Source organism: Culicoides brevitarsis, chromosome 1 (assembly GCF_036172545.1).
Source record: "Culicoides brevitarsis isolate CSIRO-B50_1 chromosome 1, AGI_CSIRO_Cbre_v1, whole genome shotgun sequence".
In the NCBI taxonomy this organism is placed as follows: Eukaryota; Metazoa; Arthropoda; class Insecta; order Diptera; family Ceratopogonidae; genus Culicoides; species Culicoides brevitarsis.
Window position 1 is genome coordinate 44,494,541 of NC_087085.1, and position 24,652 is coordinate 44,519,192.

Below are 24,652 nucleotides of genomic sequence, written 5' to 3' on the forward strand. Positions count from 1 at the left end.
TTATTAAACAAATATTTTTGAAATTCAAAAAAAAATTTTTTTAATTTTTAATTTTTTATAAATGGCAAAATTGGAAAAAAAAAATTCTAATATAAAATTTAAAATAATTTTTATTTTAAAAAATTTAATAAATTTTTAAATAAATTAAAAATTAATAATAATTTTTTTGACTAACAAAATTCATAAAAAAAAAATTAAATAAAATTTAAAATTTAAATAAAAATTAATTTTTTTTTAATATGCGCAAAATGATTTTTTTAATATTTAATCGTATTTAATTGAAATAAAAATTATTCCATGAAATAATCAACGTACTTCGCGAAAAAAAAACTCACATACTCACAAGATGTTAAATGTCTGTTTAGCTGTTGACACTAATGTAAGCTGTCATCACTTATTATTCACAACAGACAGCTAATCTTCTCTATCTTTATAATTCCAACCTCCATTGTACATCGCAGAAAATCCTTCCTCGCAATTTACTTGTTCACTTCAAGAATTACTTGCGTGTAAAATGACGTCATTTGCTTTTCCGTTCGAGAAATTTGTAGAAAAAAAATGATAAAGAAGCCAAATTCATACCAAAAATTAAAAAGTTTTTCGCTATGAAACCAAATTTCACTTAACGGGAAGCGGTTTTGTGGCTCCGAAACTTCCTTAATAAATTATTTTATTTTTTTTTTTATTTTTTTTTTTTTTCGAAAAAATTAGAAAAAAATAATTTCAGTTAAAAAGTTTTTTATTTGTTTAAATTTAATTAAATTATAAAGAAATGGCGACGAGAAAAGACGTGACAAAATATGGTTTGATAATTTAAACAAAAGAAAAAAATCAATTTTCCACGATTTTCTGACAAATCTGTGTGCAAATATTATTTACGAAACTTATTAAATTATACAGGATTAAATTACCATTTTCTATTTATTCAGCTCATAATGCGAGTTTAATGTTGAGGATTTTCTTTGTTTTTCTTCTCACAAAAGGAAAGCTGTCAATACTTAAGGTAATTTTTTTCTTTAAAAATTATTTGATTAATCGATGTCATAAATTCATGAGAATTTCTAAAAAAAAAAAATTTTATGCCTTTTTATTAATTAGTCTGCGTACTTCATGGTCACTGGTTACGGATTGTTTGCTTTATTTTTTTTTCCTTTACGTAAATACGGAGCAAATAATAATATTAATAATCAGAGAATGAATGAGGAACTCGACATGGGGCGTCGGCGGTTGTTGTTGTTGTTTTTTACATTTTTACCCAAATTAATTTACTCCGGACTTGTAGATGATCCATGTAATTAATTATATCGAGTAAGGCGAATAAATTATGTATTTTACGTTTTTTTCGGAAGAGCTTCGAACATTAAAGCCGATGAATGCGGAATAATTACTTAATTGATCGATTTATTTTTGTGTCGTAATAAATTAAGATTTTAATGAGATAAATACGAGAAGAAAAAAACACGTGACAAAAATTATTTTTTCTGTTCGAGAAAAAAAATTCGATTTATGGAGAAATTTTCTTGTTTATTGAGGTTAAATTGCATTGAAACCATAGAAATGAAATTCATGATAAACAAAATTATTTTCCATGAAAGTTGAGACAAAAAGTGCGAGAAATGCGGAAATTTCAATCCTATATTTTCCATTCAAAATAATTCACAGTGTTATTATCTAATGAAAAAGTTTTTCTTCTGTAACACCAACTATTGAAACTTTTTACAACTATTTTCACTTACCTCATTGTTTTGTCTATATGCAAAATTTTGTTATGACTGTGAGCATAAATCCATAAAATATAGTAAACTTTTGTTTGTAATTAGAGTTAATTTGGTATAAAATGAAGTAGATACTGAGGGTTTATATTCATAATGGAAATCTGAACAATAGTTTTGTGTTTTATGAGAACATTTTATATTTTTGTTTTAAAACTATAAAGTTAAACAATGAATTTTTTATTGAATTGTTTTTTTTTAATTAAATGAAAAAGTTTAAAAAATGAATAAATTATTGTCAAAAAAAAAATTATGAAAAATAAAAAAAAATAAATAAAAATTTTGACCTATTTTATCTAAAGTTTAAAAAAAAAATTAATTTTAATTATTAAAAAAAATTATTTTATTAAATAAAATATTTAAATTCAATAAATTTTATTTAAATAAAATAAAAAAACTTTTTTAATTATTTAAATTTATGAGTCAACTAAAAAAAACTCATTAATTTTAATTATTAAAAAATATTTTATTTTTTTTTTTTAATTAAATGAAACATTTAAATTAAATAAATTTTATGTAACTAAAATAATATAAATTTTTAATAATTTTAAAATAATTTAATAAAAAATTAATTAATTTTAATCGAAAAAATTTTAATTTTTTTATATATCTAATTTTTTTTTAATTTTACGAAAACATTAAATTAAAAATTAATAAAGCTTGTAAAAAATATTAAAAAATATGAAAATACGGAATTTTATCAAATGTATTATGAAATTTTTCAAATTATAAGACATTGAGAATTTTTTTAATGGTTCAAAAGACTTTCAATAACGTTCAATTTTTTCATAAAACAATAAAAATCTTCTCTTTTGTACAAAAAATAAATAAATAAAAACCGCAACTTTTTCTTTTATATTTTTCTTAAATAGTGATTTTTATTTTTTATTCAACATTTTTTATTTGATTCTCGAACAACTTTTTAAAAGCTTCCTGTATAAATTTTCTCTTAAAAAATATATATTAAAATTTATCGCCAATATTTTTTTTTTCTATTAAATTTAATTTAATATAATTATTTAGTATAAATAACAAGAAATCAATAACTACCAATAAAAGTTACGTATAAAAAAAATATTAAAAGCTAATAAATGTTCATTTTATTCAAATTATTCGAATAAAAAGCTATTTCATGAAAGAAAAAAGAGGATAGGAAAATTGCAATAACAAAAGAACGATCCATTTATTTTTTCCTTACGAGTGAAAAATAAAATTTATTTTCGTTTTGATATAGAAAATCAAGTAACAGCCGAATTTTTATCTTTTATCCATTTTTGATAAATAGTCTCTCGAATTATTTTTCTTTTCTTGTACTTTCATTTCCTCTTTCGATCCGCGGTTTCATAATAATAATTTTTTTCTTACATTAATTTACTACATTCAGTACATTTTTCTCCTTAAATAATTTTTTTGAACATTTTTTTTTACTTACAAATTATTTCTACAGTGTCGTGGGATTTTTTTGTCGGAATTTCAGGATTTTTAGTCGCAATAAGCTCGCTGCTATGATATTTTTTCGATTTGCCGTCGTGCCATTTTTTATTTTGTTATTTACGGCATTATTAACTTGATTTACGTTTTCGTCTAAGCTACGTAAGTCTTTTTCGAGCGACATGAGTGAAATTTCCTCGACGGAATGTCGTTGCGTCATGGGGGGCGAGGGCGTTTGATTAAGCGGCGGATCGTGACCCTGCGAATGTGTTTTTGCCAACAGCGGTTCATGGTTGTGCTTGTGATGATTGCTCCCGTTGAACGTCTTCAGCTGCGGACTGTGCCCGTTGACGGCGAGTTGATTCATATTTGTGGATAATGTGCGACGCAAAACGGTGGATCCTTCTCTGTGAGAAAAAAAAATTAAGAATTATTTTTAGCACTATTGACGATTATTTACGGTTATTAAACGCATGGAAATATTTTCTTTTTTTTTTTTTGACGTACAGAAGCAAAGGGAATGGAAATAATGTCCGATAACTAACTGTCTAGACATTACTTAAAAATACATAAAACGTCAAGGAATGTATTTGATGATCTTTCGTTATCGTCTTGCCGAGTGCCAAGGAGTGCATTAAATCATCATGAGAGATATGAAAAAGAATATTCATATCAAAAGTCATAAAAAAGGGTAAGTTTACTACTTTTTTATCATTTTTTATTTGCTTTGAAATGCATTCTTGCTATTTTATGAGCTTCTTTCAATTTGCTCCTCATGTCATACAGAAAATTATTTTTTGCATGCACTTAAGAATCTGAGTTTCCTTGAAAAACTTGAATGCAAATATTTTTCTCTTTTTGCAAGTAATTTAAGAATGAAGAGCAAACTTTGTGTGTCGAGTGTTTTCATGTCAAAAACTGACAAAAATTTAAATTTCAAGGAATTTTAGGAACTAAAGGATGCATTTTTGTATGTTATGGAAGTCAAAAAGAGACGTCAAAAAAAGAGATTTCAAATTTCAGGGTATTGGTTGAAGCTCGAGAATCGGTAAGTAAATATTTTTTTTTGATTTTGAAAAAAAAATTAATCTAAATTTTTGTAATTTTTAGAAATTAAAGTTGATACCTTTACAAAAAATTTTTTTAAGATTTTTTTGATCAAATAATTCATTGAGATAATTTTGCACAGAGCATAAAATTAACTTCAGAACAACAAAAAATTGGAATATATGTTCCTTTTTAAGAACACAACGAACATTTTGTAAAACTATCTACTATAGCACGGAACAGGGTCGTTGTAAATGTTTAATGGCCAAATGGAGTTATGATGACGACGAAAGATGTGACCAAGCCACAGAACAAGCTCGAAACTGGCTATTGGAACTCGATTTGAATATATAAATTAATTTGTTGTAATTGAACAAATTTAAAAAAAAATGAAATTTTTCCCTATTAACATATAAAAATCTTGATAATGTTAGAAAGTCACAAACTAAGTGCGAGTTCCTCACTTTGTGAAAAATTGTAGATACATGAACACGTATTTCTTCTTTTCCTCTATAAGATGTAATAAAAACTGTGACTTCAACATTAATTTCTAAATACGATAATGAACAAAAAAAATCCGACGGTAAGATGGAAGATGTAACCCATTCATGAAGATATTACCCAATTCATTGATGACTAAATGTTTTTTCTCAAAAGGATATGAACAGTTTATAAAAGAGGATATATTAAAACTAATTTACTATTAATACCTCACAAACAAGCAAAAACATTTATTTCGAACTTCAAAGGCTTGATGATACGATAACATTGATAGAAATTCCTTTATCAATTAGAAGCTTTGATTTATTTCTTAAAAATTCGAATTACAAATTATTAAATAAAATGTTGTAACTTTATCTCAACCGTAAATTAAAAAGTGAAAAAATGCAAATTATTCATGGAAGATTTTTTTATTTATTTTTTTTTCACAATAAAAATATCAAAATCAATAAAATTAATAAATATCTTAAGAAAAATTCATCAAGAAATAATTATTTCTGAAATTGAGATTCACGAAATAAATTTGCTTTTCAATTTTGATCGTGCTCGAGCTTTAAAAATTCCGTAAAATGTAATCTCTGAATAGAAAATTTTCAAATTTGTTAAATTTTTCTGCACTGTTAACTTTAACTTTAATGAAAAGCTTTTTAATTTGAACAAAACATCAAATATGATTTCTTAAGACCTTTTCAACAAAAATTATTTCCTTCTACTTCAAAAACTTTTCCGAAAAGTCTTCCAATTGCAAAATTGCACCTCTTTGAAATAATCCAATACTTGGAAAAATTGAATTTATTACAAACTACCATTTAAGTCATCAAAGGCACTCAAGCTTGAAAATTATTTTCAATACAAAATTTGTTCTTGTTTTGTTCAATTTACTTCAATACAACTCACGTCAATAGATACAAAGAAAAATATTTGCAAAAATTTTTTTCCTTCATGTTTTGCAATTTCTTTTGTTCAACTTGCTTGAAAATTGTTTAAAATTTCTCGGTATTAAAAATTGTCCATGCAAGTCTTTTTATACAATTTTTATGAGAAGGAAACAATTCCCTTCACAAAAAATGACAAAAACTTTTAAAATCTCTTTTGCAACAGGATTTTGTCACATGTGATGTGAAAGTTTTAACACAAAATCCTTGTCTTTTAACGCATTTGGTAGAAAATTTTTTAAAAGTTGAAAAATAAAACATACCTTTGGTGACAAAAAGGCTTCCTATTGGGCCATAGTTGAAAAGCTCCGTAAATTAATGGATTCATCAGACTATTTGACATGCCAAAGAAGAAAATGCCTTGTTGCAAGTCTTCGCTCAGCTAAAAAAAAATAATTTCGTGAAAATCAATAGAAAAAAAATGAATTTGTGTCACTTACCCTCCTATCTGGATTGAGAAACATGAAAATAATCATCATCACGTAATACGGAGTCCAGCAAATAATGAAAGCAAATACTATGACAACCGATATTCGGAGTGATTTCATTTTGGCTTTGTGTATTAGCCGTTGTCGGTTCGAGTCTGTGCGACGATAACACTTTTCCACAGGCGCCTCAAGCCGAAAAATGCGTTCGCTCTCTGCAAAAAAAAAAAATGTGACAAGAATCATTTGCGACACACGTTTAATTAAAATTTCGAGAGAGACACTCACTTGCTATCGTCCGAAATGTTGACAAATAGGTGCCCGTTAATATCACGAGGGGAATGATGAACATAAATATTAATGTGAATGTTGTGTAGAGCTGTTCTTGCCAATTTGCCGAGTAAAATCCATGCGTTACACATTGATAAAAATCCTCGTAAAAAGGTCCTTTTGCAACGCGAAATATTAAATACTGAAAAAAAAAGAAAAAAATGTTAATTTTCTGAAAAACACTTAAAATGTCCTTTTTTGTGCGGAGTGACGTTTTATAACGTTCTCTTTGTTTGTAATTTTTCATAAATTTTCATAACGCAAAGTAAATGTTTGTTCATGTTATTAAAATAAATCAAGAGCAGAGTTTGCAAAGGCTTCCGGTTTCGTTACGAAAACTTTTCTGCATATTTTTCCTACTTAATTGTGATGTAATTGTTGCAAAAAACAACAAAAACAGAAAAGCATTAGTTAGAAACACTTGAAAATAAAAAAAATCATGAATGCAATGTTAATTGTATCACATTTCTCTGCAATGTGAATTAAAAAAAAAAAAAAAAAAAAAAACTTTATATTTTTATCAAATATTTTTTTTTTATGAAAATAATAATTTATTTGTTATTTTTTTCAAAAACGTGTCAAAATTACTAATGAAGCTATTAATTAATTTTATTTAATATTTTTAATCTTATTATTATTTTTTCATGATTAATGATTGAAATTAAAATAATTTTTATTCTGTTGAAAATATTTAAAGTTTAAAATTTTATTTTTTTTAAATAATTAAATTCCATCAAATTTTATCTCAATTCAATAAATATAAAAAAATTTAATTTAACAATAATATTTTTAACAAACAAAATTCTTGGATTCAATTAATTGTAAAAAACAAAATATTTTTTATCATTAGTGTCAAACAAAATATTTGTTACACAATTAATTTAAAAATTCTTTATTTCGAGAATCAGCTCAATTAAAATGATTTTTGTGTTATTTTATTGCATTTCTATGTAAATTCTTCCAGATTTTTTTTTAAAATTTGGTTGCATATTTTATTACAAACACGTTTTTTAGCAAGAATCATTAAGCTATAAGTCATCCGATATCGATAAATGTTCAGAACAAAAAAAAAACTGGTTTTCTGCATTTTTATTTTTAGCTCTTTTCTCAAATCTGATTCAAAACAATTTTTTGCTATAAAAAGAGACTTTCTTTGTGTCTGATGAAATTGAAAACTACTTTAAAGTTGAAAAAAATTTATAAATAGAAATAAATAAGGTTTCAAAGAATATTTTTGTTATATAAAATTTGCAATCATTGAAATTTTCATGAGAAAACTTTTTACGTAGGATTTCTGATCAGTTATGTAATAAAAAAATTATTCAACGAAATCTTTAATGAGCAATTTTTTATTAAAAATCCATAAAATTCATGAGAAAATGAAATAAATTAAATTTTTGTGTATTTTACAGGAAAAAATATCATGAAAGATTAAATTTTATGGAAATGTTTGTCATGACAATATTTGCGTAAATGGAGCCCACAAACTAAAATTTTATTGTCTGATTTATCCAGAAAACTTGTATTTATCCAGAAGCACTAAAGATATAAATAATGGAAATTGAGTGTTTGAGGCTAAACAATTATTTGAATTGTCAAGGATATTCAAGGCTCTAAAAAATCAAGCTCAAAATTGAAATTGAGGTGAGTACAAAAGAAAATTTATTTCTAATGAAAACTTATTTTTTAAAATTTAATTTATTAAATTTAATTAAAAATTATTTTAATTAAATTAAATTAAATTTAATTTATTTAAAATTTTAAATTAAATTAAATTTAATTAATTTAAGTTTTTATTTCTATATTTTCACTTTAATTTTTATTTTAATTTACATTTTTATTTTATTTTATTTAATTTATTTTTTTAAATCTTTAATTTTTTTTAAATTCAATTTAATTTAATTTAAATTATTAGTTTTTTTAATTTAATTTAATTAAATTTAATTTATTTAAAATTTTAAATTAAATTAAACTTAAATTATTTAAATTTTTATTTCTATACATTTTTATTTTAATTTTTTTTCGTTTATTTTAATTATTTTTAATTTTATTTTTTTATTTGATTTTTTTTTAATAATTATTTTAATTAAATTTTTTTTTTAAATAAAAAAATATGACAGAAATAAATAAAATTTTATATAAGTGAAAAAATAACATTTCCGCATCTTAATTCGTATTAAATTTCAATTGTTCAACTCAGTGGTTTTTAATTACTCGTAACTCTTCAATTTTTTGGTTTCCAATGAAAAATAATGCTTTTTGATTACATTTTTAATGAAAAACAACCTTCACAAAGCCTAAAATTATGTATGGGTTTTCGCTTCGAGATATTTGTTGTGAACATAAGAAACATGAGAAATATTGTTAATTGTTCTCCTTTTCGAGAGCATGTCGTTTATTGCTCATAGCATTTCTTTGGAGTGAATTTTAAACGAATTCTTTCTTATCTAATCGTTTGTTACCGCACAACTTTCGAAATCCTTTTCCTTTAAGCCACACAACTATTTGAAGAATTTTCTACAAAAACTATGCGGAACTTTGGGATGTGTGAAGAAAATTCTTTTAAAAGTATTTCTTTCTAAGGATGCTGTTTACAAATATTTTTCAGAAGACAAAACAAAAAATAAAAGAAATTAAATGGCATCTTCAACCGCAATTTTTACACAATTTTCAATCCAAAGGAATGCAATAATAATAGTTTATTTTTTTATATTGCAAAAAAATTGAAGCAGAAAAGAGCAAATGTTTAACGGAAAAACAACATTTTTCTATATCAATTTAATGAAAACAGAGAATATTATTTTTCTGTCTTTTTGCTTTCGAAGAAATTTTCATTCAAAGTTTTTTTTTATTTTTTTTTTCGCTCAAATGTGAGAGTAATTTAAATAATTCCCTTGAATATTTTTGTGTAAACATAAGAAGAAGCTTTTAAAATGTTTGCCTTTGTTGCTGTCGTTTTGGTTTCAAATCCTGCAGAAATGCATCAAAAATTGCACCCCGATGATATTTGCATAAAAGTAATTCGGTGTTTGTTTGTCGCAAGATGTTCCGAACAAATATACGAATTTGGGTTTGACATTCAATTTGAGAGAATGTAAATAAATGGAGTTGTTAGATTTTTGCAAATGCAAAAAGAGGTTCAAACACCTACGATGGCAGCTTGTTGCTTTGCATCGACATGCCATAAGCACCTTTTGAGTCGACATCAAAGTAAATTTGACGAAATTTTACAGGGAAACGGAAAATAATACAGAATCAATTTTCACAAATTGAAACGAAAATGGGCGAGGCATGGCAATCAATTTTGTCACAAAAGAACATTTTTGACTACTTTTCCACGAAAAATGTTGATTGTTGTTACAAGTTGTTCAGTGTTGACAGGATGGCGATTATGTAATGTATTGTGAAAGGTAAGGAATAAATATTTAGATTTTTTTTAAATAAAAATTAATGCTAATGTGTATAAATGTGTATAAAAAATAAAATTAAATTAATAAAAAATATTAAAATATTATTTTTTTTATTAATTTCATAATCTTAAAATTAATAAATAAAAAAAAATAATTAAATAAAATGAAAAATAAATTATTAAAAAAAATACATTAAAAAAATAAATGAAAAAAAAAATAAATAAATATATTTTTAAAAATTATATTTTTAAATTTTATTTTATTTAAAAAAAGTTTTAATTTTTTTATTTTATTTTTTTTTAATTTTTTTTTTAAATTTAAAACCAAATATTTTTTATATATCAAAACAAAATAATTTTAATTTCAATAAAATAAAAAATTCCCATAGTTTCATCACGTATTGCATTTCTCAATGGAAATGGAGACGCCTTGCTCTCCAAATTAACTTTCCTTTCAACTCTCTTCCATTTTTCTTGAAATAACAGGAAATCTTTGATATTGAAAGGATTTCTCTTGGATTTCATGTCAAAGAAAATATTGAAACAGCACTTCAATCCTCGATTCAACCAAAGAAGACGTGCAATTGTCGATAATCAAAACAAACAAAGCACTCAGGTGCGGAAAGCGGAAATTAAAGTTTCGACTTGGTCGATTTATTTTATTTATTTTTTATTGAACAAGTCTCGCGCGTCTCGAGAGTAATTCAAACAAAAAAAGTAAAAAAAAAATCCGGCAAAGAAATATTGGAACACAAATTGACAGAAAAGTTTTTGGCAGTTTTCTTTATGATTTATTAACATGGGACCGCACTTAAACCGACAATCTCTCCGTGAACGAACAAAGATAAAATATTCACGGCGGTTTGAGGATGACTTTTTGTTGTTGTTCAAACATGTGTCAATGGGATGTTCTTTGATTTCCATTTGAATCGAAAGTCGAAAAAGGGTTCATAAAAACTTTTTCTTTCTTTCTTGTTCAAGTTTTTATCTCCGTCGAGAGTTGTTTTGAAATCCGTTACTCCAACATTTCAATCACGAGCAAAATTAATGAACCGTTTTACGTTTCAGTTGTTCGTTATCTTTGCCTTAATTTCTCCCTGCTTTAACAGTCATTCATTAACGTAACTGAGGAAATTCTCACACACGACTGATTTCTACTTAGCAGCTTTGTTTTTCCTTGTTGCGATGATATAATGCGCCAATTAATCTCTTCGTTTGTAAGATTTTTGTTCAGTTGTCATAATTTTGGAAATATCATTAATTTTGTGCTAAAATAAGTCTAATGAGATTATTGCCTAAAAATATGCTCATGAAGCATGAAATTCGTTTCTTCTCTCGAAAAAGTCATTAATCTTTCAAAGAAAAGAAAAAAAATAAAGTTTTCAGTAGAACGAATAAAAATTGAATTGTCAACATCGTAAAAATAAAACAGTAAAAAGTAGGACAAGTCTCAGTGTCTTTTTTGTACTAAATTGAAATTAACTTGGGTAAAGGTCATGTCGTCATAAAAATGACAATGAACGTAGCGAGAATTGATATTGTAGTCCCAAGTCGTCAGTCTTTATTTAAAAATGTCCTTTATCGCTATTGTTATTGAAAATTGTTGAAAAAAATTAAATATTTGCATTTTTAGTACAAATTTTTATAAAAAATTTTTTGTACTAAAAGTAAAAATCCTTAAAATTAGAATTAAAATTCAAGTAAAAATGAAAATATTTCTTTTAGTACAAATTTTATATTTTTAGTACAAAAAATTTTTTAGTACAAATTTTAGTACAAACGATTTTTTAAAATAAAAAGTTTTTTCTTGAACACAATTTCAACAGATTTAAGTGAAAAAATTTTTCTTTAATACTAAAATTATTTCTTTTAGTACAAATTTAATTTTTTTTAGAACAATTTTTAGTACAAAAAATATTTTTAGTACAAACGAAAATTTTTTCCTTCTACACAATTTCAACAGATTTTATTAAAAAATTTTTCCTTAAAACCAAAAATATTTCTTTGAGTACAAATTTCAAAATTTGTTTTTAGAACAGTTTTTAGTACAAAGAAATTTTTTTAGTACAAATTTTCACACAAATTAACTTTTAAAGTCAACAAATCTGATTTTCATAAAAACTTTTACTGCCTCTTTTGACGTTCTATTAAACTTTTTCTCGTAAAGAAGGTCAGACAAAATAAAATTATACCGACAGACAGTTGAATTTTCCACAAACATCATAATTCCAACCTTTTTTGTCTGCCACACAAACAAACAAAAAATAGAGCAAATTCATTTGAAAACTACTGTCTTAGAATCAAATCCAATCAATCATGTTGCGCATTATTTTATTCTCCTACGATGATTATTATTGTATTATTTTTTCTTCTCCCTTCAACACATCATGGTAGCTCTTCTTTTCATATTCACGTACAGTAGATTGATGCGATCGACCTAATAAAAGTAATGAACATTTAATATCTGCTAGCCTTGAAATTGGCTACGAATAGAAAAAATATGAGCAGAAGACAAAAATGATATGGCTTAAGAAAATGATGATAGTATTCAGAAAACTTGTCTTTAAAGAGACATGTTCTTCTTGTCTACGAATTACTCTAACTGGAATATGTATTGAAAAAAGATGAATAAATAAATCCGATTGGCTTATATTACAATTACGCGTTGATCGTGCTCTGAGGAATGAAAAAGGAATGATTTTTACAAGTTTTATTCGATGCCCATAGATGGCGCTGTTAAACAAAATTCCATCTTTCTCGCTTTTAGAAAGTTTTTTTTTAGTTAAAAGTTGGTTGGTTATCTGTGAATTCAGAAAGTAACCAAATTCTTCAAAAATATTTTTTTAAAAGCGAAAAAATGTAAATTTTTGATATAAAGCGCCATCTATGTTCGTCGAATTGAACTATTGATTAAAAAATTTTTGTTTTTACGAACTTTTTGAATATTAAAGGATTAAAAAATCAAAATGAAATTCAAACTTAAAAAAAAAAAATACTTCAAAAAGGAGTAAAATTCATCCCTTTTAAACTCATTGGATGAACAACTGATATAATGTGTTCTGACATCTTCATCGTCGGGAGAGACAACGAGACATGTAGAGATGCATAACACTGGATGAAAAGTGACTGACATGCAATTACGTCTCGTTTGTTGTGCCTATTTTTACCACTGCACCTAAACAGCTTCGACGACATCGACTGTCATCGGAAACTTTTTTGGTTTCATGTAATTTTTTTTTTACGTCGACGAACTCGAAAGTTCATTCATTACGATGATTTTTTGTTTTTATATTTTTGGCTCGTCATCCTCCGTGCCTTCGAGAAACAAAAAACGAGAGGTTAGACAAACATCATAAAACTGAAAATGGACACCGTGTTTTCACGCAAGAAGATGAAGAAGAGAAAATAGCAATCATTAAGTCAATTTCAGCTAGCCTCGGGCCGTTACGAGATGATTAACAGGATTTAATATTGACCCTTAGAGACAGGAAAGTGATACACTGACAAAATTTATTACTTCGCATTAATGCGAAAAAACGGCAAAAAACGGAAGGAATTATCTTGTAATTTGATAACTTTGTGAGTCAATTCTGTCTTTTCATTCATTTTCCCGCTGATTCATGGTTTTAGCGGAAAATATAATAAAAAATTATTTTAGAGAAGAATTCGTTCAATTATCAAAGTTTTACCAAAAAAATATAAGTATTTGACTTTTAAATTAAATTTCCAACGAAATTCAATTCATTCTGATTTGGAATTAATTTTTAATAACGAGCCTCATTTTCATTAAATTCCGTTTTGATGAGAATTTTTTTTTGTTGAATGCGAATTCCATGGAAGAAAAATTGAATGCTAGTTTATTTGCATAAACTTGACAACAAAAAACATGAAAAGTGGCATAAAGAATAATAAATAAACACAATCTCGTGCCTCGTTATATGAAAATGTTTGTCTCTTTGAAATCGTGATGTTTTTGTACAAAAAAATATGCCGTGAATCATCATTGTTGTTGAACATTGATCTTTGTGGTAGAATGGAAATAAAAATAATTCTTGGAATAACTTTTTAAATGATAAAAAAAACTTTTTTCGCCCAGCATATGTTAGAAAACAATTTTTATGATGCTAAAAAGCGATAATTTTTGCTTGGTTTGAATAACTTTTAAGTTTATTTCACAAATTTTAATCTAAAAAATAAAGAAATATTATAAAAAATAAAATAAAAAACTGATAAATAAAGAAATAAAATAAAAATTTGATAAATAAAAAAACATGAATAAATTATTTATTAAAAAAAAATAATTAATTTTTATTTATAAAATTTTTTAAAAAAATTATTAATTTAAAAAGATAATAAAAATTTTTTTGATAAATAAAAAATTATTAAAAAAAAATATATTTCAAAAACTTTTATAAAATTAAAATATCATTAAAAATATTAATTAAATTTAATTAAAATTAAATTTAAAAAAAATTAAATAAGAATAGAGAAATTTAAAATAATTAATTAGGTATTGTTTATTTAAAAAAAAAATAATTTTATTTTTTTTTATTTTTCGTCTTTTAAATTTTTTTAAAATTTTGAAATAAAAGTCACAAAATCAAAAAAAAATTAAATAAAATATTTTTAAATTATTTTTTAAGTCCAAAAATGATCAATTTTTGACCAAAAATCGAGGTTTTTTGATATTTTCATTAAAAATTTCTAAAATTTTTAAATAAAGAATTAAAAAAAAATTGAAATGTGGTAAAAATTAAATTAATAAATAAATTAATTAATTAATAAAAAAATATTTTTTTTTAATAAAAAAAAAATAAAAGTTTTATTTGAATTTTTAAATAAAATTAATATTTCATTCAAAAATAAAAAATATTTTATTTTAAATTTAAAACGAAAAAAAAAATTTTTTACAATTAAAAATTTTTAAATCATTTTCATCTCTATTTTTATTTTTATTTTTTTTTTTGTATAATTTTAAAAACAAAAATCGAATAACAATTTAATGAAATTTTCCGCAGAGAAATGTGAAACGTGACAAAACGCAGACAACAAAAATTTCATTCTTATTTTTTTTTTCTTTTTAAACAATATTCAAATAAAGGTCTGTTTTTCTGTGTTTAACTTTTTTTTTCACAAACACGCGAAATCACGTAAAAATGCTAAATATTTGTCCCATAAATTATGATATTTTATTTTTTGTTTCTTATTCAACAGGGCAGACAGCAGTCTGTTGATGCCTGATAAGGAACGAACGAGATTAACATGGCATGAATTTTATCAAAGTCAAGCAGAAGTTTCATTTAAAATTCTCCGAACGAATTTAATTTTCAATTTTTCATCATTTTTAAAAATTTAAGCAAAAAAAATTTCTCACCTGTGGCAAACTCAGCAAGAAAGAAATGGAATAAGCAATGACCAAAAATCGATGACATCTCCTCGATGTATTCAGCGACTTCATGGGATATTTCACAGCAACCCATCTATCGATTCCAATCAAAACCATCACGTTCGTCGACAAGTACAAACTAAACATTTGGAACATTTTAAACAATTTACAAGCGTATTCCCCGGCCCTCCATTCAACGGTATAAGTCCATCCTGCTTCGCCGATGATGCAAAAGCCCGTCACAAGCACATCCGATATCGACAAGTGAAAAATTAACGAATATATGGCACTCCAAGTGTGTCGCGTGACCCTTTTCGACTTCCGATTCTTCTGAATGTTCCACATTGTCGCGATATTTCCGAGCAACGAAACAACTGCCATCGCCGAAAGCACGATAACGCGAATCATTCCGCTCTGCGAAAAGGTTGGAGCGTGTTCGAGACATCGAATGTGCGAAAATGCCGAGTTGTTATGGACAGATGCATCTCCGGGCAGATCAATGCCTAATTCCTTGCATTGCTCGAGCGGGAGAATTGTTGTTGCTTTGGGCGTCGATGTCGATAGAAAGTCACTCGTGTTTGCCAATAAATCAATTATTGACGATGTCGTTGTTTCGAGTGCATCCATTTTATTATTTTTTGTTTTATTTATTTTTTTTTTCACTTTTTTTAATAATAATTTTTATTTATCACATTTTTTGTCGTTAAATTTCAATTAATTCAATGTGCGTGACGTGATAAAATTTTTAATTTAACTGTCGTTGATGATAACGATGATATATGTAAAAATATTTTGACGCACATTTTTCTGCAACATTGACTTCACTGAACTTTTGTTTGCATTTAAATAATTTTTTCCACGTCTGTGGATTTAATTTTATTTATTTATGATTTTTTATTATTATTTATTTATTTAAATTATTGTTTATTACTTTTTTAATAATTTTTTATTATTTTTTTTTTAAATTATCATTAAATAATTTTTTTATTATTTTTTAAAAAATAATTTTAAATTATTTTTTTTTTCAATATTTTTTTTATTATTTTTTAAAATAATTTTTAATTATTTTTTTAAATATTTTTTAATTATTTTTTTTAATTATTTTTTTTAATTTTTTTTTATTATTTTTTTTAATTATTTGTTTTTCTTAAAATTCAATTTCGTAACAAAACTAAAGCGTCACATCTGTTGATCAATAATAATATTTTTTAATTGTATTTTATTTTTAATCATTCGTCGTTACATGCTTTATCCTCGATTAAAAATTTTTTCTCTTTATTTTTTTATTTTTATCATTTTAAATTAAATTATTTGTCTCGTGTTTCAAACTGTTTCACTAATAAATTTTTCATTTTCTTTCAGGAATTTTCTCCGTCTTCTTCGAATGTAACAAATAAATTAAACACAATTGATGTTATTTGTTTGTTGTTTTCTATTGTTGTTGCCTCCGTGCCAACCACTGTATCTCTTTCCCCCTGAAAAGATATGATTGAAACGGATTATAAGATTATGTTGGTGATTAAGTGCTTTATGAACGAAAGAAAAGAAAAAAAACTAAAGTTTTATAAAATAAAGTTTAAAGAGAGAATTGCATTCAGGAGACAACAATGAAGCGAGGAAGACAATCAAGGTGAAATCAAGCGAAAGACAAACTTTGCGCTTCAGAGCTATTTAAAGAAAAGACACGATAAAAAAGTGTTGAACAAAGAAAAAAATTTAATAATAGAATAGAAAAGTTGCGCGATAAATAGTTTTCGTTTTTCTGCTTTTATCATCCTTCACTTAATGATACAATTAATCATTTTGTAAAAGTTTTTTATTAGATTTTTTATTAAATTTTCGAAGAAATCTTGTTGAAAATAAAAAGTTAAGTCTCTTAAATTATTTTTTTTATTCTTCTTCATAAAAAGTTTCATTACGACTTATATATCTCCTGATTCTATGATTTTTTAAATTAAACAATTTCTTGAAAATTGTCATCTTCTGTACCTTTTCTATTGTAGAATGCTTTTTTTTTCTTATTTTTATTAACCATGGATTTAAAGCAGAAAAATAGTGAAAAGGCAAAAATTTATGAATTTTGCTTTTTATTTTTTTTTTAATATTTCATTTTCAATTGATTAAAAAAATAAATTTAATTTTTATTTCTCTAAAAAAAAACATTGAAAAAAAATGTTCAAAAAAAAATTAAAAAAATATTTAAAAAATTAAAAAAAAATATATTTAAGTTTCATTTTTTTGCTCAATGTATTTTTTTTAGAAGTTGAAACTTCATCAAATATATTTTTTTAATTTTTTCAAAATATATTTTTAACAATTTTTTATATTTTTTTAATTTTTGTTTTTGATGTTTATTTTTATTTTTTTAATTTTTATTATTTTTTTAAATATTTTTTTTATTTTTATTTTATTATTTTTATTTTTTCAATTTTTTTTTATTTCATTCTTTATAGTGTTAAGTTTTGTATTTTTGCAAAACTATAAAAAAAACCTTATAATTATAGAAAAAATCGACTTATGCAACAAAATCAAATTTAGGGGTAAGTAATTGATAGATTTTGGGTGAAATTTTTTTAAATTTTTTTTTCTCTTACAGTCAGCGTACAACCCAAGTAGATAATTTTTCTCCATGAAACATATGCTCGGAGACGCATCGTTCTCGAGTTATAAAATCACAACAGATCTTGTAGAGCAAAATCAATATAAATTTTGTAATAAAAAGGTAAGTTTTTTATGCAAGTTAATTAATAAGCTTAAAATAAATTGAAAAAAATCCTTAATATTTTTATCTTTCTCTTTTTTTCGTTTTTCTTTTTAAATTCATTCTATTTTTTATTTTTTTAAGGTGTTCAAATTCTCAGAAGGAAAATATTGAGAAAATAATTTTTTTTAAAGATGCTAATTAACGCAAATCAACCTCTTCAGATAAAATTAGGAATGTAGCTGAAAGATTTTCAGGAAGGACTAACTTGAATTTATGGATTCAGGAAAGCTTCTAAAGGAGTCTCAACCAATTTTTTTCAATTAATCCAAACCAAGCACAAAAAATCTAATTTCCAATTAATCCAAACCAAGCACAAAAAAAAATATTTTCGAAAATTACTTTTAAAGGACCTGAAACGCGAAATAATTCCTCGACAAATTTGCTCCTTGAGCATTTTTTTATTTTTTTTTTTTCAACGAAATCCACTTTATTAGATTTTCTTTATTGCGACATTTTTATTTATTTTTTTTTATTTGTTGTAAAAATCTTCACAGATGAGATTCTTATCTGCGAAGAAGAAAAAAAGATGTTGTCTTCAGGTAAATATTTGTAAAACATTTTTATAACAACATTTTTTTTCCTACAAATTATGTAAGAAGGTACCTTTAAGGAATTGTTTTTATTGTCAATTTTTTTTTTACTGTAAAATCTATTTTTAATGCCAAACTTCTTGAGACTTTACTTAAAAACTCTTCTGATTGAATTAATTAATTTTGATGATAATTACCGATATTTCGCCCAATTATTTGTCGATAATCTTTTCAATTACACTCGAGCTGATAGCCCAATCATCATCATCATCATCATCGTGAATTTTGTTTTCCATCAAACGAGTTAATTATGTATCAAATTAATTAATATTAGTGAAACGTGTCGTTAGCCCACAATTGTGGTTAAGCAATTCATTAGTGGTCGAATTGAATATTAAAATTAGGATGAAAAATTTGGTCATTTTGTCTCAATGGGCAGAAATTCTCCGCCTATGTGAATAAATTTAATCGATAACAATGGAGTTCATTCGAATAATTTGACGCTTTCACAAACAGATGGGACGTTCTGCTTCAATTGATCACATAGTAGAGACGAGTTGTCATGAGCAATTTATAAAATTACGAAAGGATTTAACTTTTTACACAAAACTAACAAAGAACTTGCTGACCTGTAAAATTATACCTTTCTACTATCATTACCTTGCACAAGGTCTCTCGTATTTATTGTCGAGAAAAAAAATTGTTTTTTATGAACTTTAAACAACTTTCAAAACCACTCAAGAGGCAAAGTCAATCAATCAATCACAGAAATATTCAAACTTTCTTGTCGATTTCCGTTAAAAAAAACATAAAAAGCGCATCTTTTTTTCTGTTTGTTTTTTTTTAATAAAAAAATATTTTCAGGCAACAACCTTCTTAAGCCAAGTTTTTAAAAGATCTCCTCAACCAAAAAAGGGACACCGTCGCGTCGCTATCGATGAAGGTCGTTTGATAAAAACCAATATTTATCTCTTTTTCTGACTGTGTGTGTGTCATATCCCATGAGGAACAACACAACAACTTTATTTGCGTATCATAATTTGAAATCTGCTCGACAAATAACCTTTTTTTCCATTTAAAGTCGTAAACAAAAAAAAAAGAGAGAAATGGTCAGCTGTTATTAATGGTTATGGGCAAAAAGCAAGTTAGTTTAAAATTTAATTTAGTAAGTAAAAAATTGTTGCCTTGACATTTATTGGCTTGCATAACGAACACACTTGTCGAACAAAATTTAATTATTTATCATTAAAAATGTGCCTTTGTAACTATTTCCGAGTAATTATTTAATATTACACTTTTTTTTGTTTTGTTTTGTGGTTTATTATTTATTTTTTTTTTATTGGCAGACTCATTTAAATTATTAAATTGTAGGTTTAATGAAGGCTGAGTTTCGTAGAATGTAACCTTTTGAGAGATTGTACGGAAGAGTATTTGGACTTTCACAAAAAAGTCAAGGTAAAATTTTAACTTCAATAATTTTAATTTCATTTTTTTTATTTTTGAATAATTTTTTTTTTAAATAAAAAAATTTAAAAAAAATATTCATTTTATTCAGGTTCATTTATTTTTTTTTAATTTTTGATTTAATTAAATTTAATTTAAACTATTTTTTAAATAATTTCAAATAATTTTAATTTATAATAATTCAATAATAATTTTTTTAAAGTAATTTTTTATATTTTTATTTTTTTTAAGTTAATAAAGAAATTCAATTTATTTAATTTTAGGTAATTATTAATTTAATTTATTTGTTGCTTTTAAATAATTAATTAATTTAATATTTTTTTTTCATTTTTAAAATAAAAAAAAATAATTTTTATTGTTTAAGAATTTTTATTTAAATTTTTAATTTAATTTGTTTTTATTTTATAGAATCAGTAATTTTTATATTTTAATTATAAATTTTATTTAATTTTAAATTTAATTTTTTTTTTAACTTTTAACTTTTTTTTTTATTTTAGTTAATCAAATTATTTGATAATTTTTTAATTTTTAAACTTCAAAAAATTTTTTTTTTCTTTATTTTTTAAATTTATTTTTATTCAAAATAATTTTTATTAATTTGATTTTAACTTTAATTATTTTTTTTAAATTTATATTTAAAAATTTTTTTTTGTATTTTTTATTTCGAACAATTTAATAAAATAATTTAAAATAAATTTAATTAATTTAAATAAAATGTTTAAAAAAATCTTTAATTTTTAAATTTATATATTTTTATTCTAAAATATTTTTTATTTAATTTTAAAATTGAATCAAAATTTTATTAATTAATTGATTAAAAAAAAAAATATTGACAATATTTGCATTGAAAAAATTGTTCAAAAAATTTCTTGACAAAAATCTGTTTTTAATTCAATAATTTGATCAAATGTATTAAAATCGTTCTCGAAACTGAAAGCAGTAAAAATTAATACGATACAATTTTTTAAATAAAATTACAACCTCGCGAATAATTTTATGCAATACAACGTGTTGACTTGCGAATAAATTCATTTCATTCTCTCGAGACTTTTTTCGCATGTTTTGCTAATTTTTTATAAATTAAAACAATTTGAATGTCACCGAGCATTATGCATGTGGTCAGTTTGATCCGAATTTGGCTTCTTTCCAAAAGTCATCGTTACAGAAGGTTGCGATTCACTTGTTGCAGTCTGTCACCTGCAAACTAATGAATTTTTGCGACGAATTTCGTGCGACGCGAGATGAAAGTGAGAATAATTAGCGAAACGTGCAAAAACACACGAGAAAAGGCTTTTTAAGAAAATATTTTTGTAAAATTTGTTTTTCTCATGTTTACACAGTGTAAATATTTGAACGTCTAAGCTCGCGTTTGCCTCGTAGGTATTTTCACTCGTTCAACTTTTAATTACGCGAGAAAGACAGAAACCGCTTATTATTCACTTAATTTTCCCTTTGATGCTCCTAATATGATAATTATCATTTCATTAATTGCTTAGCATGAAATTTTTGCCTCGTGAAATGAAGATTAATGAAACTCGAGTAAAATTATTTCCGTGCATTGACTTCCCTCCCAATCAAGCCTAATTATGTAAATTTTTTAAACGCATGTCGTTAATAATTCCCATATTTATTATTCACGACGACGAAACTCTTGTAATCCGAAGATGTTGATTTTTTTTTTCGCAGAAACGAAGGAGGAGCGTCAACAAAGCGTGACACAAAATGCGTCATTTAGCAAAAGAAAAGAAAAAAAATAAATAAAAAAAGATTTCCTGATGATCCGGTCACTTTATTATCCACAAATGGAGCTAATTTCGAGACATTCATACAAGCAAATTCAATTTTCCGGCACCCTATGGGCGAAAAACGGGTCAGATTGAACCCTTAAGGTTAACCTGAGTTCCATCTGATCCATTAAGAGATCAGCTGATCCCTCATGGGAATCATTTTTTTCCGTTAAGGATTCAATCTGATCCATTAAGAGATCAACCTGATCCATTAAGAGATCAGCTGATCCCCCTTGTGATCCACAGACCCAAAAACTTGAACCCTTCAAGAGATCATTTTGATCCCTTCAAAAGGTTAATTTTAACTCTTCAAGGGGTCAAACTGACTTTTTAAGAGATCAAAATGATCTCTTGAAGGGTTAAATTTTTTGGGTCTGCGGATCACAAAGGCGATCAGTTGATTTCTTAATGGATCAGTTGATCTTTTTAGGGACCAAATTGAACCCTTAACGGCACAAAATGATTTCTTAATGGATCAAAAAATCCCCTTAAAGGATCAATTTGACTCCTGAGAGGTCAACCTGACCCTTTAAGGAAACAATCTGACCCGTTTTTCGCCCATAGGGCAAACAATTTTCGGAGAAATGGAAAAGCGGTAAATAAACGTCAACATCTCGGTAATAAGTTTGTTTTTCTATTTGGATTGCACGTGACCAAAATTCAATATGCAGGAGATTTTTCTTCTCAAGGACTTGCATTTCTTGAAGGAAAAAGAGGTAAGTTAACACAAAACAATCTTTCAGTTAATCCAAACCAAGCAAAATTTTCTGATTCTTTGTTAAAAAAACAAAAAAAAATCCGCTTTTGTCTCCAAAAAAATCCTTCAAACGAACTTTTTTGACCCATTTTTTTTTTGTTTGACTGTGATAGATGAAAATTTTCCGCAACACAAAAAAAAATCTGTTATTCTCCTTTTATTAAGTCGAGATTATTATATTTTTTATGCTACCACTCATTCGTATTAATCTAATCAAAATGTAATATATGGGACACAAAATTGTTCAACACAAATCCCCTCACTTGTTTGTCGTTCGTAATAACCTTTTTTCTCTTTTTCAAGAGACCCAATTTCGAGGTACTTGATGAATTGTGAGAAAAGTCCTTAAAAAATTTAAACGCTGACATTGCCAGAAAAAAATAAAGCATAGAAGAGATAAGAGTGTTCATCAATCATTCAAGAGCAATTTTTTCGATTAATTTTTTATTTTTAGAACAACTTTAGTTCTCATTCAATTTCAAGTTTTAATAAAAAAAAATTGTGAACAAAAAATTTCCTTCCGCTTAATCCTCGTTCATAAATTTATCAAGTCAACGAGGAATATGGAACAAATAAACAACATATTAGATTCCGTTTTATTGAAACAAATGTGCGAAAAAAAAATTCAACATGCTGAATATTTTCGCTTCGTATGTTTAATTAATGAACGCACTGTTACAAATAGCGATAAAAAACAGACAATTTTCCAATGAACATTTCGATGGAATTTTTTGTAATTGTTTGATTTTTTTTTGGTTTGCGTTCGTGTGAATTGTTTGTTTAAAAAGATTAGATTTATTTAAGGCAAATGGAGACGGATGGTTGTTTGTTCTTATTTTCATAAATTTTTTAATTTATGAAAAAAAATTAAAGCTCGAAATTTTTTTTTAATTGAATTAAATATAATTTAATTAAATTTTAAAAATTTTATTAAAATTAAATTAATTTAATTTAATTAAATAAAAATATTTTTTTTTAATTTAATTTATTTCATTTTAATTTAATCAAATTTAAAAAAAAAAATCGAGCTTTAAATTTATTTAAATTAAAGTTAATTGAATTAAATATTTTAATTATTTTTTTTTTAATTTTTAATTTAGTTTATTTAATTTTAATTTTATTAATTTAATTTAATTTAATTTAAAAAAATAAAAACCTAAAAAATTTTTTTTAATGAAATTAAAATTTCAATTTAAATTCAATTTAAATTATTTTTTTTTTTTTAAATTTATAATTTAATTTAATTTAATTAATTTAATTATTTTTTTTATTTTATTTAGGTATTTAATTTTATTGATTTAATTGAATTTTAAAAAAATGTATGAGCTCGAAAAAAATTTTTTTTAATAACATTTAAATTTTTTTTAAAGCTCGAGATTTTTTAAAATGTAAATGAAATATTTTAATTAAATTTTATTAATTCCATTTTAACAAATATGTGAGAAAAAAAAACTTTGTAAAAATAATGTGTTTGATTTCATGCTTGAAAAGTTTAAGCCTAATGTTAATCCAATCCTATTAAAAATCCTACATTTTAACATTACTGTTACGTATAAGTGAAGAGAGAAAAAATCTTTCATCAGAATTGTTTTCACTTAATTGACATTAGAATTGAAAGAAACATCGCATGTTTATGCACATGTTTTGAAAATAATTATTTTCTATGAAAAACATTTTTTTAAATCTTTTAGAAGAAATTTTTCTTTTAATTGCAAAAAAACATCTATTAGATAAAGAAAAACTTTTATAAGTTGTTTATAAAAAATTGAAAAAATTTGTCATTTTAAGCTAATTTTTTTCTACCTGCTAAATTTATCAAATCTGAACAATTTTATTCAATAAATAACACAAGCAGGTAATCCCTTTTAAATTTTGACACTTGACCGCTTCTTTGTCGGTTGATGGCACTTTGGCATCCCCATTATCCGATTAGAGATAAAATCTTGTAAAATGTCCTAATTTCTTTGATGAAAACTTAATAAGTTACGGATAAAAGAGATAAGACGTTACAGCCAATTATGGTTCAACAACAATCATGAAAATGAGTGGTTATCCCTTATCTGTTATCTTTTTTCTCAACTTTTCTCAGGCAAGTATTAATTAAAAGAAATATT

General features: G+C 24.5%; 1 protein-coding gene across 1 annotated transcript; it reads right to left on the minus strand.

Moving 5' to 3' along the window:
* Positions 1-2,971: 2,971 nt before the first annotated feature.
* On the minus strand, positions 2,972-15,863 carry LOC134837919 (gonadotropin-releasing hormone receptor). The gene is made up of 5 exons (XM_063853314.1): positions 15,225-15,863; positions 6,400-6,583; positions 6,127-6,326; positions 5,938-6,068; positions 2,972-3,610 (listed from the first exon to the last, which is right to left on the minus strand). Exons 1-5 carry the CDS (start codon positions 15,861-15,863, stop codon positions 3,214-3,216), a joined length of 1,551 nt encoding a protein of 516 aa, XP_063709384.1. The 3' UTR covers positions 2,972-3,213.
* Between the last annotated feature and the right edge of the window lie 8,789 nt (positions 15,864-24,652).

Coding starts and splice junctions, on each gene's coding strand:
- LOC134837919 (XM_063853314.1), bottom strand. CDS start 15,863: ATGGATGCACTCGAAACAACGACATCGTCAATAATTGATTTATTGGCA. Junction 6,327..6,399: donor AACATTTCGGACGATAGCAA/GTGAGTGTCTCT, acceptor TTTTTTTTGCAG/AGAGCGAACGCATTTTTCGG. Junction 3,611..5,937: donor CACCAAAGGTATGTTTTATT/TTTCAACTTTTA, acceptor TTTTTCTCACAG/AGAAGGATCCACCGTTTTGC.